Source organism: Columba livia, chromosome 8 (genome assembly GCF_036013475.1).
Source record: "Columba livia isolate bColLiv1 breed racing homer chromosome 8, bColLiv1.pat.W.v2, whole genome shotgun sequence".
In the NCBI taxonomy this organism is placed as follows: Eukaryota; Metazoa; Chordata; class Aves; order Columbiformes; family Columbidae; genus Columba; species Columba livia.
In genome coordinates, this window is record NC_088609.1 from 25,770,659 (window position 1) to 25,788,946 (window position 18,288).

General features: G+C 38.1%; 1 protein-coding gene across 50 annotated transcripts in view; it reads left to right on the plus strand.

Moving 5' to 3' along the window:
- LOC135580042 (uncharacterized) overlaps positions 1-18,288 on the plus strand; it is a 494,152-nt gene that overhangs the window by 17,269 nt on the left and 458,595 nt on the right. For 49 of the 50 annotated variants that reach the window (XM_065071243.1, XM_065071198.1, XM_065071196.1 and 46 more), the window contains exon 3: positions 14,616-14,692. The exons of the other annotated variant lie outside the window; for it this stretch is intronic. In XM_065071243.1, the coding sequence (XP_064927315.1) occupies positions 14,616-14,692 (77 nt within the window). The remainder of the gene's footprint in view (positions 1-14,615; positions 14,693-18,288) is intronic. 50 annotated transcript variants of the gene reach the window in all.

Consider the following 18,288-nt stretch of genomic DNA (forward strand, 5'->3'; position numbering starts at 1 on the left):
AAGCAAAACTCCATATGTAGTACCATAACTGCTGATGTGCTGTTCAGCTTTGCTTCCCACAGCACAATGAAAGTTCAGTGTATTTTGTTTCTTAAAGTGCTGCCCATGAAATTATGGAAATTCTCATAAATGAAATTTAATATAGGTTGTCTGCTAGGATAATGAGTCACCTGCTGCATTGTGTATTTTCCTGTGTTCTTTGTCTGCAGAGGGGGAGGTGGCAACAGAAGAAATCTCCTGCAATATGGACTAAAGGGGTATCATAGCATTCTCTTAACCAGACCACATGCCCCAGCATGGAGTCAGCTGAGCTTATGACGTACCAGACAGAGAATTATCAGTACTGAAGAATTTACAGTTTCTGCAGGCACATTTCAGTGTTTAAGTAGCCTTACCTCAGTGCCTAGCTACCTTTATCTAGCCTAAGCTTATAAACCTATATTTGTCTTGTTTGTTGGTTTTCCAGGTTATACCTGCTTAGAACATACTTGCGAGGTTATGCATACTATGAACTCTAGGTCCCTTATTTCAGCCAGTTAAAAGGTGCTGATGCATCCATCTTTCCTGTGTTGAAGAGGCAGGAATAAACGTTCTGTTCTTGCAGAGCCTGCTGAATGGATACGGGATGAAACTGCCTCTGACTTCCTTCCACCAAGGAAACTTCAGCAGCAAGATGGAGGTGCTGGTGCTGTGGAAACACACGCGAGATGTGGTTAGGGAAGCCGAGCTTTAACTGATATCAAGCTTTTGCCCTTGTAAATACCACAAATGTAATATCTCAAATTAAAATAGTTGCACTGGTAAATATTTAAGGTTATAGTTATGCTACTGCTGTCACTTGCATTGAGTAGGAAAGCTAGGGTAACATGAGGTGTGGTCTCTGTTTTATGCCAGTAGAAGTTTTGTATACACTAAGTTATATTGGCAAAATTGTTGCTGCTGTAATCTGTTCTGTGGATTATGGCTTTGTTGTATTGATGTATTGCACATCACTGTCACCTACAAGATAGGAGACCTTTGGGGGGTATTCCTGGATTAGAGTGCTTGTAGCATGGCTGTAGCACGAACAAATGGCAGGCACATTTCTGTATGAAATACCAATACTTACTTACTTCTGTTGCTACAACTTCACAGTGAAGTTTGAGGCCCTTGAATACAGAGTAATGGAGAAATTTAAAATCATCACAGAATATTAGGGCTTTTCTCTTGTAGTTCTCATGAGAAGGCTTCTTTCACATCTGCTGTTAGCAGGTTAATGTCCCAAGTGCAGCCATGTAAAGACTGTTAGTTGGACGCCCCCTAGCCGAAATAGTTGTCTGAACATGTGCAAGACAAAGATTTCCAGGGGATTCTGGTATACAGCTGGGGAATCCCACGTTCAGCGTTCCTTGTTTGTTGGTTTCAGCTCAGCCAAACAGTTCCTCTAACAATATTTACGTTTGGATATCTGTGTATCTATATGGATACCTTTATGTTCATATACCGATCCTTTTAGAAAAGTATCTCGCATTAAGGAAGCAATCTCAGTCTTCTGTTCCTTTTAATTAGGTTGGTACAACATTTGGAAATATGAGGCTGTATGTACAGTTATCTTGCACAACTCATCTGAAAACTAGATTAGAAAGATATAAATGCATTCATATTTCAGAGCCAAGTTAAGGGATCCTACAAGTGCAACTATAATTTTGCTCCATGCTTTCTCTGGTGTCATATTGCACAGGTGCTTCTCAAAGCAAGAGAACTCTGCATTTCTATTAGTACCACTGACTGATCTTGGAATAAGCCAGGAGCATTGATTTTTATCTTCATCAAACTGGACATTTCAATATTGGGAAAGAAAAGAAGGAAAACCTCTTTCCCTGTAGTAAAGACTTTGTGTTATTATATATACACAATAGTATTGATTCTGCCCCTTTCTTGATCAGATTGCTCAGAGCAGATTGGTCCACAGGAATTTCTCAGTCTCTGCCACCCCTGTACACATCCAGCAAAAGTTTTTTTGTATCCAACAGGTGAACGGTTCCTATTGCCCATATTCTCTATCCATAAGCCTAATTTTAATTTCATGTTAGAATGAAATACGTGGTAAGTTTTAAAAAGTCCAAAGCTATACAAAGTTAAGTGTATCAGGTGATTGTTACTGAGTTTTGTATAGGCTCTGCTGTGTGAGTTTTTATGAGCATTGAAAAAGTGACACAATGATCCTGGCACCTGTTTTCTAGCTAAAATGGCCATACAGCCCTTCCTTTGCAAGGCTGACATCACTGCTTACACATTATAGAACAGGGTGTTTGAGGTTGAAGTAGCATTATTACACTTAGATTAGCCTGATAGTTGCAAAAGTCAAGGTACTGAAGATTAGAGACTATCTTTCCTGATATTATTAAATGAGTTTTTGTTGTTTTAGTGCTTTCTTTGCATGTGAGAGTGCGTGAAAATGTGGAGTGCCAGCACAAAATGTCTATATTCTTATATTTTTCCCGGTAGAATTCACAAAGCTGAGCAGGAGTAATTGATAATACACTACATAAAATGTTGTCTTCAAGTTTATAAGAAGCATAACAAAAATGTATTCAGAATGCCACAAATGCTAAGCAACAACAGTTGTGAGGAAAAAACTTGACAAAGGTTTGGCACTTCCATCCCCCTTGATTAGTGCTGAGCAAAACCTGATCTTCCTTGCATTTCAAAAAGCAAAAAATAAGCTTTTAAGTGTCTTGTAAAACATCATCATCTTGGGATTCTGTAAAATACATAGGACCAGCAAAAGACCACGACCTCTATGTCTTCCTTTGTGGATCACTGTTGTGTTCAGAGAGCTCCTTGTGAAATGGAAGCAGAGCAAAAAACTCTGCCTGAGATATCTTCTTGTCATGGCTACAACTGCAGCCAGCAGGCTAGCTCAAAAGCTGATGGGCTACCTTTTAAGGCATGTGGCCTTTTTGCACCTTGAGAGGAACCAAGACTAGAAGACACACATTGTAGAGTACCTGAAAGCACAGGATAGTAGCTCATTTCCACCCACAGCTACCTAACATTTTAATGGTTTAAAGGTGTATTTGCAATAAGTACAGACCTTTTTTTGCAAATATCACCAAGACCAAAATGTCCTGTGAAATTTGAAATTTAGGTTTGCACAGTTCTTCATGAAATGTGATCAGAATATGATCTGCTGATAAGACTACAGTGACAAGGTAGGACAATCATCCTAAAAAATTCCCTCCATTTTTTCACAGGATTTTTTTTTGTATTAATTATTCTTTATTCTTATTTGAAAAAGGAGAAAATGACATTACTCCTCTGTCTCCATTTCTTTCACTGCTTGGAAATCACACGGAAAATTAAGACTGCTCAATAGTACATTAATCAAGTCTTCCACTTTTTGCTTGATACTTTGAAGTAGTCATCTTAGGCATGCTGCATATGAAAATCACCAACAACTACACTGCTATTTGTGCTTTTTCCATAGAGGAAGAAGTGATGGCTGCAGATATTCTACTTTCAGCTAAGAAACTGATTTGCTGCTAAAACACTTGAGAGGATATTAGTCTTGAAAAAAAATCAATAAGAATATTTTAGTTAGACAGTAGTTTACCTCTGTTAGTCTTGGAAGTCTTGGATATGCCAAACTATGATGATTTTTATCAGACCTTAAAAAATTAAACGAAGATGACACAAACTGTGAATTGCTGTGTTAACATTTCTGAACCGTTATTCACTAATACCACTACCACCTACTTGTTAGTTAAGGAGTCCCAAATTTGATACAGTTGCTGTTCTGTGACAAAGTAGCAAACCACAATAAGGGAACAGAGGAAATTAAACTTTGAGCTATAGTAGGTTAGCATGTGTTGCAATGTTTTAAAATCATTATGCCATATTACTTCCATGTTTGCCTAAATAGATAACTATAATCATGAAAGCTCAGTGAAAGAAATGCATTCTATACTTATATACCTGAAGTCGTACCAGAGTTTGAGCAGTGCATAGCACTGAACCAGGATTTTGGCTTATCTCTGCAATAGAAACAACAAAAACCTGCATTTGGATCCCGATTCTTAAAAAAATCTGGTTCTGGAACCTTCCTTAACAAGATATCAGTATGATGTCCTCCTATTACAGGAGCTACAAAATGCTTCTATTACAAACAGATGGTTATCTAATACTCATTAGTGCCTCAACTGTGACATTTTGTTGCTGTTAGAATATAACTTTTCAGGAGGAAGAACTATTTGTTGTCTGACCAGCACTGTGGTAGTTCACTCTCTATCGATCCTTGTTTGAATGGAAAATTACAGCTGTGAAATTTACAGGATCCTGTCGGGTTCCTCTCTTCTATCTGTAGGAACATCTTAGTTTCAAGAAGCAGAAGCACGCTTTTTCTTTTCTCTATTTTCAAAATAAATGTTCTATGGTTGAAGGTGAAGGTCATGGGCATTGGAACTAAAGCATCACATGACTGGTGACTTAGGCATTACATTTTTAACCATAGTGGAATTTTTTTCACTATACAGCCATGCTTAATACTGTGCTGGTTGCTAATTTTAAAGACTAAGTTCTCTAAGCTCTACACTTTACTATCTTTCTTTATTTTGCATACACATATGCATAAATATAGCTGACCTCAGGATTTAAACTGGTCAATTAATATTTGCTAACAACTCAGAGCCATGTTGGTAAAAGTATACTTTGTTCATTTGTGTATTTTGTTTTGTTGTTGTTGTTTGTTTTGCATTATACTTACATAGCTTATACAGGAGAAGGCACCAAGGCCAAGAATCAGTTACTGTTCAAAGTGTCGTCATATATTTTTATGAAAGGTTGCAGGAATTAAGACATTTCTTTCCTTCTGCAGATCTATTTTCTGAAAAGGGAAATAAAAATGAGAAAAATTATAAAATATTGAAACATTTGAAGTCAAAACTCATGGGGTTTCACATTATTTTCTTACTGAGAGCAAGAAAATTGGCCCTGATTATTCCCACTGATATTATACCATGAATGCATAGATATAAAAATTTAGTGCAAATCTAACTCAACTCTGCAAATGTGAACAGTGGTTGCATGGGGGTAGAAGTGAGGTTAACCATAGTCCTCTGTGCTGGAGTGTGTCTGTCCTCTAATGGAATCACTTGCTTAATCTCAAGAAGAAGGGATGTGCAGGGAGTGTAGGTGTCTCACAGAACACAGAATTAAGGGTTTTGTGTGCCTAAGGTGTCTACTCTTTGCCTATTTTCCTGTAATGAAATTTTAACACAGTGGTAACCTCAGAATTGTATTTCTGTGGTACATCTCTCGGCCCTCCCTTTCGTTGTAGTGGTCTGTATTTCTAATGAGAAATAGAGATCACGCAAACAAGTTTCCGCAGATTTGCACACAGTTCCCTTGCTTGACCAGGGGGCATGAACGACTGATAACATACCAGTGTTAGGCCAGATCTATACAGGCGAAATTCAGTTTATAGGTGCAATGTCACTAAAACTGATGGAGATGGTCCTAGTTGTATGGTGCATGCAGAAGTTTGGGACTTCACTACTTCTGTGCTCCTTGCACTGAAATTATCAGCCCTGGGGCAAAGCTAGCAGAACAAGATATGTGAGTTTGTAACTCTGCTTACATACTTTCCAACCTGATGAATTAATGCAAACTCAGCTTTATTGTTCATGTAAATTAAGATGTCAAGTTTGGAGTGACTAGAGAGAGGTGTGGGGTTTCTCCTTTCTGCTGTCCCTGCTTAAGTGGGTAACAGTGACCTATCTCTGCAAAACATTTAGTGCAGCAACACTGATTTGCACTAATAAACTTGCCAAGCCTTCTCTATCCATGCTGTAAGTTTGGATTTTACCCTTTCGAGACTAATGGATCTTCTACACATCTTCTCAAAATTAACGAGCAAATAATACTTTCACAGTATTCTTAAGGAACAGTTATGTAAATAACTTCTGGGTCTTAATGATTACTGGGATACCTGCCCTTGGATTTATATCTAAAACTATTAGAAATTTGACTATTTCTAATTGCCACTTTAAGTGGTAGTCAGATCATTGTGTCTTGTATATTTAGCAAGTCTTGGTTTTTGGAAGCTGCTTGAGATTTGACCTTGGGTAAATGCTTTTGAAATTACTCAGAATAATTTCATAAATCTAATTAGCATGTGATGAAATCACTCCACCTCACCTCATTTTACACTAGTCCATTAAAGTAACTCATGAAGTTTTGTCTGTTCTTACATATTGCTGACTGTCATTTCTCTATGATGAAAACTTCAAAAAGAGAATTGCCCTTAACAGAAATGATAAACCAGTGTATCATACTTGCCACATATAGTAGTACTTATCTTGGCCAGCAAATTGTCATGTGTATCTTCTGCATAAAAGTAAGCCATGCTCTGGAGGGCGAAAGAGGAAAAAAAGCCTGTGCTATGCTTGTAGGAGACGCCATTTAATCAGCTAGACCAGTTAATCACTCTTGCTGCCTTTTTTATTTGTCAAGGGCTCAATATTTTTTCAATATGAGGTCTGCTTCAGTGTGCTTTAAATGGCAGCTTATAATTAATGGTACTTGAGTGTGTCTCTTATTTCAAAAATTCATACAACATTCTTGGTTACAATTTATACATGATTTTAAAGTATAATTAACGTTCAGCTTTACAAGATATATGCAAACAGATATGCAAATCTGGAAATAAATATGCAAACATATAAAATGTTGTTGAATTAAGTAGTCCTTAACATTTTTAATGAAATCAATATTTTATTCATATTTTGCACACAATTTTGAGTACTTAGTGGTTTGGTAGTTCTCAGACTTTCATGGACCATGTCTACAAATTGATTCTCTTACGACTCATCTTGTCTTCCAATCTTCTGAATCTCATACTTTCCCTATGGAAAACAGGAGCTAATCCAAACCCCTCTAAATTACTGGGATTCTTTTCAGTTATGCTGTGTGGATATCTGAGATAGCAAACTTAGCATGTTACTGAAACAATTGAAAATGATCTTTATAAAAACTTTCATATTGAATCACATTAAAGATTTGTCTAGTCCATTATCATATTTCTAACAGTAGCAGAAAATCCCCAAACACCACATAGAGAATATATTAAAATATGTATCAAATATATCACGTGTACATTTTTATAGCCTATAGCAACCTGTGAGTTAAGAAATGCTTATGGTGGTATCTATGCAGTTAGTTACCCTCCTTATTTTATACATATATAAAATAGACAGAAAATATATATGTGTGTAAATATATATATATTATGTCCCTGCCCGTATTGGTGGCTCATTAGTTTCTCAGTGTCTTTCTAGTGGTAGGGATCCTAAACCCAAATACAACATTATAGATGCGATCTAACAAGTGACGAGTGTCTAGTCCTTTCCCTTAGTCTGCTGCTGATGCTGCTAACACAGTCCAGGATGATGTGGGCAGCCACACTGGGAGCTCACCACTGCAGGAAAGGATGCTGCTCCCACCTGGCCTGGCCCCTGGGAGAGGACCCCGGTAACCCCTGCAGCCCCCGGCCTGGAGAACTGCATCCTCCCTCAGGAGCTCATCTGCATTAAGACCTCTGATGTGCTGGGGGTGGTTGCTCTGGTTGGTGCTGTTGTCTGTGTGGAAACCAGTCCATTCCTTCCAACTATGTGACGGTGACGGCTTTTTGAGTATTTTGTCTTCCCCTGTCCTCACCGCTACCCCCAAACCTGTGACTCAGTGGCCTGGTATTTTCTTTGGATGCAGGAGGCTATTTCAACTGCTCCTCAGTGCTGGTAGCCCTCACTTGTGTAATCTTAGCAGTAAATTTGCTGTACGATTCCTGTCCCTGAATGCTTGCTCTTCCTCAGCTTTGACTGGCCACAAACTTGATCCCTACCAAGGATAAGAGAGAAAATCCTCAGGGCTCCTGAGAAAAAATCAGGGTTTTGGCTGTAGTTGCTAGTAAATAACTGGGTATTAGTACAGGGAGACTGATAGGTGCTTCACTGTTATAACAGGTATATATGCTGTAATAGTGTAGCAATAGATTGAACTTGGAGGTCAAAAAATACTGGTTCTTCAAACTCCATCCTTTATAGTGTAATTATGTAATGCACACTGAGGAGAGGCACAGGGAACAGTTGAAGCATTTGGTGTTATAAAGACCAAAGGCTGAAGTAGCAGGCAATGTGTAAAATCAGGTTTTCATTCTCTCATCATTGTCATCCAAAGCATGCTTTAAGTTTGCAAATTTCTGAACTACTGAAAGATTGTTACAGAGTTTCTGCAACTGCAGAAATTGCTGAAACTAGCAGTTTCTTCAGGCACTTAGCTAGCAAAGTCCACTCCATCTAGATTCTGATGTTAGACGGGATGTCTTGGACAAGCGTTGACTTAAACTGGAGGAATTCAAATACCCAAGCATACAAATGTAGAGTGATGAGTGTGGTAAGGAAAATTGCATTCAAGTCACAATGCACCATGGAAGACAGGAGGTGTACCTGATATGAATTCTAATCTCAGAACCTGAGCCAGCATTAAGCTTTATAACACTTCAGGTACTATGGATCCCACAAGATGACTGTCAGCCAAAGGGTAGATGTGGTTTCCTATCCTTGGTTTGCAAGATTACTATCAAGATAGCATGTCTAGACTTTAAGTCATTTAGGGTTACTACATAGACGTCTGTTGTGGTTTAACCCCAGCCAGCAACACAGCGCCACACAGCTGCTTGCTCACTCCCTGTGGTGGGTTGGGGGAGAGAATCAGAAGAGTAAAAGTGAGTTGAGATAAAGACAGTTTAATAGGTGAAGCAAAAGCTGCATGTGCAAGCAAAGCAAAACAAGGGATTCATTCACTACTTCCCATCGGCAGGCAGGTGTTCAGCCATCTCCAGAAACTCTGGGCTCCATCATGTGCAATGGTTACTGGGGAAGACAAACACCATAACTCTGAACATCCCTCCCTTCTTTCTTGTTCCTACAAGATATATACTGAGCTTGACATCATAGGGTATGGAATATCCCTTTGGTCGGTTGGGGTCATCTGTCCCAGCTGTGTCTCCTTCCAGTCTTTTGTGCACCCCCAGCCTCCTCCCTGGCAGAGTGTCCTGAGGAGCCAAAAGGCCTTGACTCTGTGTAAGCACTGCTCAGCAGGAACTAAAACATCCCTGTGTTATCAACATTCTTCTCATACTAAATCCAAAACACAGAGCTATACCAGCTACTAGGAAGAAAACTAAATCTGTCCCAGCTGAAACCAGCACAACTTCTCACATAAATAAAGAGCCATGCTGAAGTCTGTGTTGTTGATTATTTAAGACTGGCTCATTTTAACAAAGTTTCTAGGATTGGTCCCTTACATTTTTTCAATAAAACCTAGAATATATTTCACGTAGTTTACATTGGTGCACAAGTAATCAAAATCATAATTATATCTCTAAAGAAACATCACTTAAAAATAGACATATGAATGCTGTTTTGATCATTGCAAACTGCTATTTGTGGTGCAGTGTTTTAGTTATGAGATGTAGAAAAATTTATCTGCTCTTGCAGGTGTGTACTCAAAATGCTATTTCAGGGCAAGTAGTGCTATAGTATTTTTCTGAGAGATTTTTATTTAATTATTACTACAGGTATAGTGAGTGGAAACTATACAGCTGCTTCACTGTACCTCTGTGGTAGTTTCAAAGTTTTTAGCATATAATTGGCTGAAACGAAGACGACTCGATATGCTTAGCCAAACAGTGTTCTGAGCTCTGCAACATGCTCCGCCTTCTTGCCAAATAACCTTAGTCTTTAAAAGACTGTATGTGCACAATCACTCAGTTCCATATCTTTTATTCTCCCAGCATATTTCAGGGCTGCTTTCTTTAAACATTTTGTTTCTGCAGGCTGAATTTAATTGCCCAATCCCCCCTTCATTTTGTTGTCATTGTTTTTTGAATTGTCTCAAATTCTCCAATGGATTTATGATAATCTGAAAATTAACAATGGTGTCTCTTAATTGTACAGGGCTACGTGAGTCACAAAGTCTTTACTTGACTGATACTTCTTTTCCCCGCACTTCCAGCCAGGCAATCTTGTGTGCTTTTTAAACCAGTGTAGAGGCCATAAAAATTGTGTACATTGAAACTTTTTCTTCCTGGCACTCCATCACTTGGAAAGCGATCTGAGGCTTTTCCATAGGTTGATGTATTGGCAGTAACTTATAAAACCCCCAAAATATGGAAACATGATTTTTGATTATGCTATAAATTGGGATTATTTCCTTCAGGCAGGCAGAAGGACATGCCAGCTGGACTTTATATTTTGGCTGTTAGAAATCTTTAGGAGCCAAAATTCTAATTAGCTCACTTGTATTAAAATATGTTCTCCCTGGTTGTATTATTTTTTTGCCAGAGCCTGATGCAATTCCTGAAAGATGCAGTTCCCCTCAGCATAGGAAATATGCATCATATTGTTGGCATTAACCACCCACCTGTGCAGTGGCTGTTGCAGTGCTTGCACAGGAGGTGATACATCTGCTACCTGGCACGTTACAGGTATGAGTCTGTGCTGCAGGGACTGCTGTACAGGGCACAGACTGCGGGGATTGACACTCTGGGCAGATGGGTATGAACTGCTCAGAATTGCAGGAAATGCTTCTAAACACCAAATCTGAAGAAAAGCAGGGCTTTCATCAACAAAACATCTGCAGGAAAGTTGCTTGTATTTCAGCAGCACCTAGTTCTATGTGTTGTTAAGTGTTACCTAAGAGATGCAGCTGAGATCCAGCTGAGAACCAGGTGCCACTTGTACAAAGTGACTGTGACAGGAAACATGGGCTACAGCACAGGATGCGGAAATCTACCAGGCATCCTCAGTGCTTATTGGGGCAACTAAAATCTCACTAGGATAGTTGAGCAGACCAGTGAGAATAAAGCTAGTCTGGGTATGTTTTCACTGACACTGACGCTTTTCTGATTTTAGCACAGATATTCTCACTGCGTGAACTGGTCCATACCTTCTGTAGCTCACCAGAGTCAAGAATAAGAATGAAGGGTGCTGAGGCACAAAGTAGTGACCTCTTCAGATTTTGCAACAAGTCAGACACAGCACTGCGCACAGAATCCCGATTCTTTTGTTTCACAGTTTGGTGCCATACAACAGTTCATTTTAACTTGAGTTGAAAATGTAACTAACATTTTTCCCCCCACTATTTGGACTATGTATTTGCAAACTGGATGTTCCATTATATTAAAAGTGGTAAAATGATTTTCCTGAATAGTTCTCAGATTCTGTGTTTGGATGATTCCTTTTACTTGTACGTTTTCTGTCTTTGTTGTGGCTGCTCACCAATTAATGGGGCAGTTTCTCACAACGAACCCATTTCCGAATTCTATTTTGGATATTCATTTGATTACTATGATGATTACATACTTGAATATTTTAAATATTATTTTTAAATTTTGTTTTGTATAAGACTCTTTTCTGACTCTCCATTTTACTATAATTTCTTCCCAAAGGAATATAAAACTTTCTTTAGGAACGTCATTTAGTTTGGGTGAGAGACTGAGATAAGGTTCTAGCCTTGGGGAAAAAGGAAGAGGGACTGTTCAGAGTAGAAGATATTATGTCCACCTGAGAGCTGTGCACCATTCACAGCTGTGGATTTAATTGACTGGCTCTTCCAGACGAAAGGCCCAGGCAAAAGCAGCCACCTCCGTTGCCTTGGCATCGGCAAGGTATGTATTCACATTACGGCAGAGGGCTCCAGAGCAGCAGGGAGATTTCACTGAACAGCAGCCAGTCACCCTGCAGAACTGAAAGGCATTTGAGAGTACTAAATAGATCCATTTTATTTGTTTTTTAAACTTAAAACCCTATGATGTGTCTGTGAATTGATTAGCTCATTATATGGACAACATCTTTTTCAGTCTGAGTGACCTAACTGGTTTTGAAACCAATTCTTTGCAGACATAAGAAACGCTTGGAGAATAACATTCTTGCAACTACAAATCAATTTGAGTATTTTGGTAGACAAAAAGGAGAAATTCAAAGCTAGAGTAGAAGAAAGATCTAAAAATTAATGGACCACTTACCTTGAAGTTTCAAGGCAAGCTGTTAAAGTTACTCTGTGAGGCTGACAGTAATCCAGCAAGTTTTTTCCTGGATATAAGACCTGATGCAAATTGCTCTCTTTAAAATGTTCTTTGTTTTTTCATCTGTTGAAAGGTTAGAAAAAAAAATAATGCTTGGGTTGAAAACTTTCTTACTAGTATTAGTAAGATTCAAAGGGCAGTTGAATGCAGATTTGACTTCTAAGCAACAGACATCCTGTATCTTAGTTTTTCTTAGATCCTTGAATTCATGCTACTCTTAGTTACCTTCTCTAACTCAGCTTTCTTCACATAGAAAGAATGAATACTCTAGCATATACTACTACCAGCTTATACTGAATCACTAAACACAACAAAATGTTTAGAACTCCAGAAAGTAAGCATGAAGTTTTATTACTTTAAAATTACTGTAGTTTCCATGGTGACTATTTAGAAGGATTGTAATACAGTTTGTAACATCTATAAAATGTTTTATTTTGATGGACCATCTTCTGTGTTTTGAAATCAATGAAATAGAAATGCTGGGAAGGTGGTAACAAATATAAATGGGGTAAAAACTTGAAAGCTTTACTGCTTGAAAAAAGGGGACTACTCGGGCTTTCATACTTCATGTTCTGCAAAGTACTACTACCTGAATTGTAAAACCTTACATTTCCTGTAAGTTACGTACTTTCTCTTTAAAGCTGGATGTGTTTTATGAAAGCAGTTGGTTTCATCACTGTTTTTTGGCTTACGCCTTCATAACTTAAACTTTTTTGGGGGATAACTAGCTTTTCATTAAAATAAATTATACTACAGTAATTTTATTGGTTGTTCATATTTTGATTAGGACTGCATGTTGCCCAAGTAGTTCTGATTATGCTTTAAAAAATCTCCAGCAAGCAAAAAGTGTTGGTAGCAAATATCTGTGTATTTGTTTTGGATGGGAGGGAAGAAGCAAATACATATATTTGAGGAAAGCGAAAAAAGTTTGTGTGTGCCTCTGACCTGATTCTAGCATCTTTGTTTGGTATAATAGGACTGATAGGCACTGTTTTGCTATGTCCCTAGTGATTTAAGGGGCAATGGACACAGACTGGAGCATAAGAGGCTCCATCTGAATGTGAGGAAAAACTTCTTTACTTGGAGGGTGCCAGAGCCCTGGAACAGGCTGCCCAGAGAGTTTGTGGAGTCTCCTTTTCTGGAGACATTCGAGACCCGCCTGGACACATTCCTGTGCAATCCGTTCTTGGTGAACCTGCTTCAGCAAAAGGGTTGGACTAGATGATCTCCAGAGGTCTCTTCCAACCCTGAGCATTCTATGATCTGTGATTTGCTACAGAACAGCAAATGTAAACAAAGATCAGTAATCTCACCAATTTAAATGCAGTGCTAGGTATTTATCTTGTTGGATTCTTACCTCTTTTTTTCATGCATGTAAGCCAATAAGAAATAGATGCTTTGCTAGGGCTATTTGATCTGAAGTGAGTCTTGCTTTGAAATTAGTTTTGCTTTTTGAAATTTGTCTGCTTTGCTGTCTTCCTGGAGAACCTATAGTGTCAAGGCTACTCTGCCAGTTGAGGGTAGCTACTATAGCAGTTAACAAATGTTTTTGATGCATTGTCTTATTTCTTGACAATAGACTTCTCTTAATTACCTGTTGTGGACCCATGGGCCTCAAAGTAAAAAGCACTGTACTACTCTAATATTTCAGCCATATCATCTGCAAACTCTGGCTGATGGTGACCATGTTCTAGGAGCCAGTAGGAGGTCTGTTATGCTTCCCTCAAATATAAGTGGTTAACTAGTAGCAGCTACCTAAAGTAGCATTATAAGACTACAGTGAAAAAGAAGCTAGAACTTTGTGGGAGAAAGTAATGTAAGAATGAAAACTGTGACACAGTAAGGGTAAAACTTCATGCCTGCACAGAAGTTCTCTCCAGCATTTGATGGCTTTAATACAGAGAAGTGGCTGTATGGAATAACAAACTGTAGTTCCTCTGAACTTACCATTGAATAAAGAATCCTCAAAACCAAAAAATAAGACCCATGAATAAATGCATAAGTAATGAGCTGCCTGCTGAAAAGAAGCAATGAAAAACTGGAGATTGAAAAATGAAGAGAATTAGGTGCCAAAACACAAGGTGCCAAAAAAATCAGGGTCTGTTGCATTGGTACAAGCAGTGATCTCTAGTTCCTCATTAGTTCCATACACAGTGTATGTTGCCAGAGTCCTTTGGTCCTACATTAATTTACAAAGTATTTTGATAAACTATTTATTGTTTCTACAAGAAGTGCCACTGTAGACAGGTAAGGGACAAGGCCATGTGTGGGAGCAGTCATGTAATAAAAGAAAGGCACAAAATGCAACCAGGGGTTCTAAAAGTTTACTGAAATATGCATCTCATCTAATGCAGTGATCAGAGCAACAATCATTATTCTTCCCAGGTGTTCTATAGATCGCCAAAGAACAGAATTTTCTAAATTTAGCAGTTATTTGTATGTGATACAAATATTATAGAAACACTAAATGTACTTCATTGTTTTTATACAGTGCAAATGATATTGAGCAGAAACGATGCAATTATCCAGCCGTACTTATACCATTAGAGAGTTCTTTCTGGATCACAGGTAAGTCAGATAAATATTTTGGCTTTGGGATTATGGGTACAGAGCCCGTGGTCAGCAGTTGGTATTTGGCATGCAGCTGCCTACTTTATCTATTTTTATGCACTAACTCATTTCCTTGATGTAGGGATTTGGGAAATAATTTCATAAATTATAAGCAAAAAAAAAAATCTGTTTCATCTACTTCATTTTGGATAACCATTGCATAAAAACTGTCAAAACCATATTGCTCCGGGTTCATCCCTACTGCAGTTCCATTGATTACAATGGAGTTAAATCAAAGATGAATCTGTCTGCTCAATTTAAATCTAATGATTGGTTAAAAAGTCAGGGGGAGAGCCCTGTCTAAATCCAGTGCTGTTTTATCCTTGTGTCAGCATTTAATTCCATTTGCATATAAGCCTATTTCCCTTCTCTAAATTTAATTTGTTAGAGCTTGGCCCTCAGCAACAACAGCAACAACAAAGTAATTGCATGCAGTATTGGGCAATGGTGCCAATGCAGCATGTGCTATAAAAATGTCTCACACAAATTTATAAAATGCAGTCATTAGTGACGTTCTGCCTGGTAACAGCAGTATCTGGATCTGGAAAAAAAAAGGGTCAAGCTACTTCATGGATACGTGACATCTAATAATAAACATATGAAGAAGCCTTTCTTTTAATATCAGTTATTAATTGTGGTCATTTCACCAAAGGAAGTGAGATATCCGTGTCTTATATGAGCAGTGGGAATCATCCCAGGGTTTCATTGAGACAAGATCAAACTGGCCGAGGCTTAGTTGTTAAGCTACCCTAGATATCATTCGTGACTTTGCACAAAGCACTTTGCTGCGTGACTTAGCAGACTTGTTCTAAACTGGGGAGGAGTGGTTGGCATTGTCACAATAAACCTTGTGTTTTGGTTGCTACATTCCACTGCAGTACTATTTACTATGTTCTTGTACCACCTAACCTGAAATGACTCAGCCCAGTCTTTGTTTAGACCTTTCACTTGGCCATGTTACGATGAAAAGATTTTTCTTGGTGAACTTGACCTGGTCGACAGTTGTTCCAATTAAGTTTTCTTCCAAAGGCAGTGCTACCTGCCTCAAATTTATACGATCCTTTATTGTCATTTTCCCTATCCCGAATATTTGATTGTGCCCAAAGGAAAAACCCCCAAATAAAAATATTTCCTACGATTTAATCTGAGTTTCTCTTTCTGTTTCAAAAATTAGCTTATTCATCATACGTTCTGATGCATTAAAACTAATCATAGTAGTAGATGCTTATGTCTTGTCGCTTTTGCAGAACTTCATGATCTATTGAGAACAGGTCATTTCAATTTCACCATCTGTGTAAAGAATACACTGATGCCAAGAGGTAAAGATACTGGCCTGGAGCACTGTGCAATGTTGTGCAAATAACAGAGCCTGGAAGAGAAACCAGATTTTCTTATTAGAGCTGCATGCTTTGTGCCTAAGGCCATGCTATATATATACAATATAAGCTTACTGACAGTAGAAAATAAAGACACATCTTCCCAATTTCTGATCTGTGTGCTTAGATAAATTAGGTTGTTTCCTAACACATCAGATCTTTTCAATAGATATGGTTCCTCCTATGGACAGGAAAGCCCACTATTACCCTTGTTACTTACTCCCATTACCTCCTGATGTACTTGCAGCCTGTCCTCAGTAGGATTAGAAGGCACTCAGGACCTTCCAGGAGGCACTTACCGCTTTACAGGATTAGGATAAGCCTGCCTTTGATGTTTTTGTGATCACACCCATCTGTCATAACTGAACATGGAGAATTAGGCTTTATCTTTATTTAATGTTCTAGTTATGTTTTAAAGGTCAAATATAAAAAGATATGAAATTATTTTTTCTTAATTTGCCCGCTTTTCTTTAAAAAGTCAATGACGATTTGTTGGTTTTTAATACATATGCTAATGTTTGAAAAGTCAAAAACCACCACAGTTATTATCAGTATCAGCAAATAAAGATGTGCTTTCACCTGATTTTAAGTTTTAAAAAATGTACTCCGTTTCACACTCCTTCCTCTTCTTCCATCCATATATTCATTACAAATGTCACATAAGGCTAATCCGTCATGTAACATTACTACAGATGGTTACAGGGGGGACTTAAACCAGATGCTGATTGTCTGGATAATCTGGATAAAAGCTGGTAACCTAAACCAAATCCATTTTGTGTATTACTCATACTAACAGTTAAGATACATATAAAAACCTTTATTTCCCTTTAACACTTTACATAACTCTTTTGCTTTCCTCTTTTTAGACTTTCAAGGTTTTTATTTTGGAGATGGTTCTTCTACATCTCCCACTGTCCTTCTGCCTCAAGTAAATCATGTATGTATGCATGTATGTACATAAACAAGGGGAAAGACACTTTCTACATAATAATGAATACTAAGTTTATCTCTTGTTTTAAAATTCCCACTGGGTTGAAAATTTGCGCTCTTCAACAGGCACAGCTGAAAAGTAGCTTCAATTTCTTTCATATGAAGAGGTTTAATGGCAGTATTAGCAGAAAAACGTAACTCCATTATGTACTTTCCAAGAGTTCTTTGGTTAGGATGGGAACTGATAGGAGTGCCTTCTGGTGAGTGGCCTAGACCTCTGACCAGACTTGAGTGTTTGGAACTCATTTTTCTGTCTACTCAGAAGTATCCTATCTGAAATAGGATTTACTCTGAACAGAATATACTCCTTTATTCAGAAGACTTTCATTTAATAATGGTGTGTGTATTCTGAATTGGGCGATTCACAGAGACTATTTTGTCTAAGAACTCTCTGTGTGTGTTAAGCAGCCTATTATTTACATGAGAAGTTCTGTGACATAAACATGGTTACAGAAATGTAGACAACATTCACAGATGTGTCATATTATGTCATATTTATTCCACTGGTACATACATATTTCTGTGAAACAGAAGGATTCAAAGATATAATAGATTTAACTGAAGAATGCACTGGCTGCTGAAATCTAAGAATGGGAGACTGCATATTTAAACTAATCAAAATAGTGAAGTGTGGTTCTGGTAGGGGCAAAAATATGATGATGGTTGGAGGCTGAGATCTCAGCTAGAAATGCCTGTAGAAGGACTTCTTATACCATTCCCCTTCACTTCCTTCTTCACCCCTGAGGGCTTCTGTGCTTGTGAATTTTTATTTTATTCCTGGGTGGGTGGCTCCTACAGAGGAAAAGAGAGAGAGGAAAGAAATGTGCAGTATTGCATCTGGTACCTGGATCCTTCCTTGCCTACCTATTACTACCACTATTACTACTAGCCTGTGGCTAGAGGACTTAGAGAGGAAGATACTAGATTATTGTTTGCTATTTAATATAACACTATTTGGGGCTATTTCAGCTCTATTATTCTACTTTTTTATTAATAGGTTGTACATATAAGATGGCCACTAGTATTGAAGTTTAGGAAAATAAGTTTGCCAAGAATCCAAGCTATGCAACTATGGTATAGATCTTCATCTAGTGCCTAGCACACTTGAGGTGTAGATTTGAGTGTGCAATGCAAGCACGTCCCCATACAACAAATGAGCCAGGGTCTGATCTGATCTCCCTCTGATCC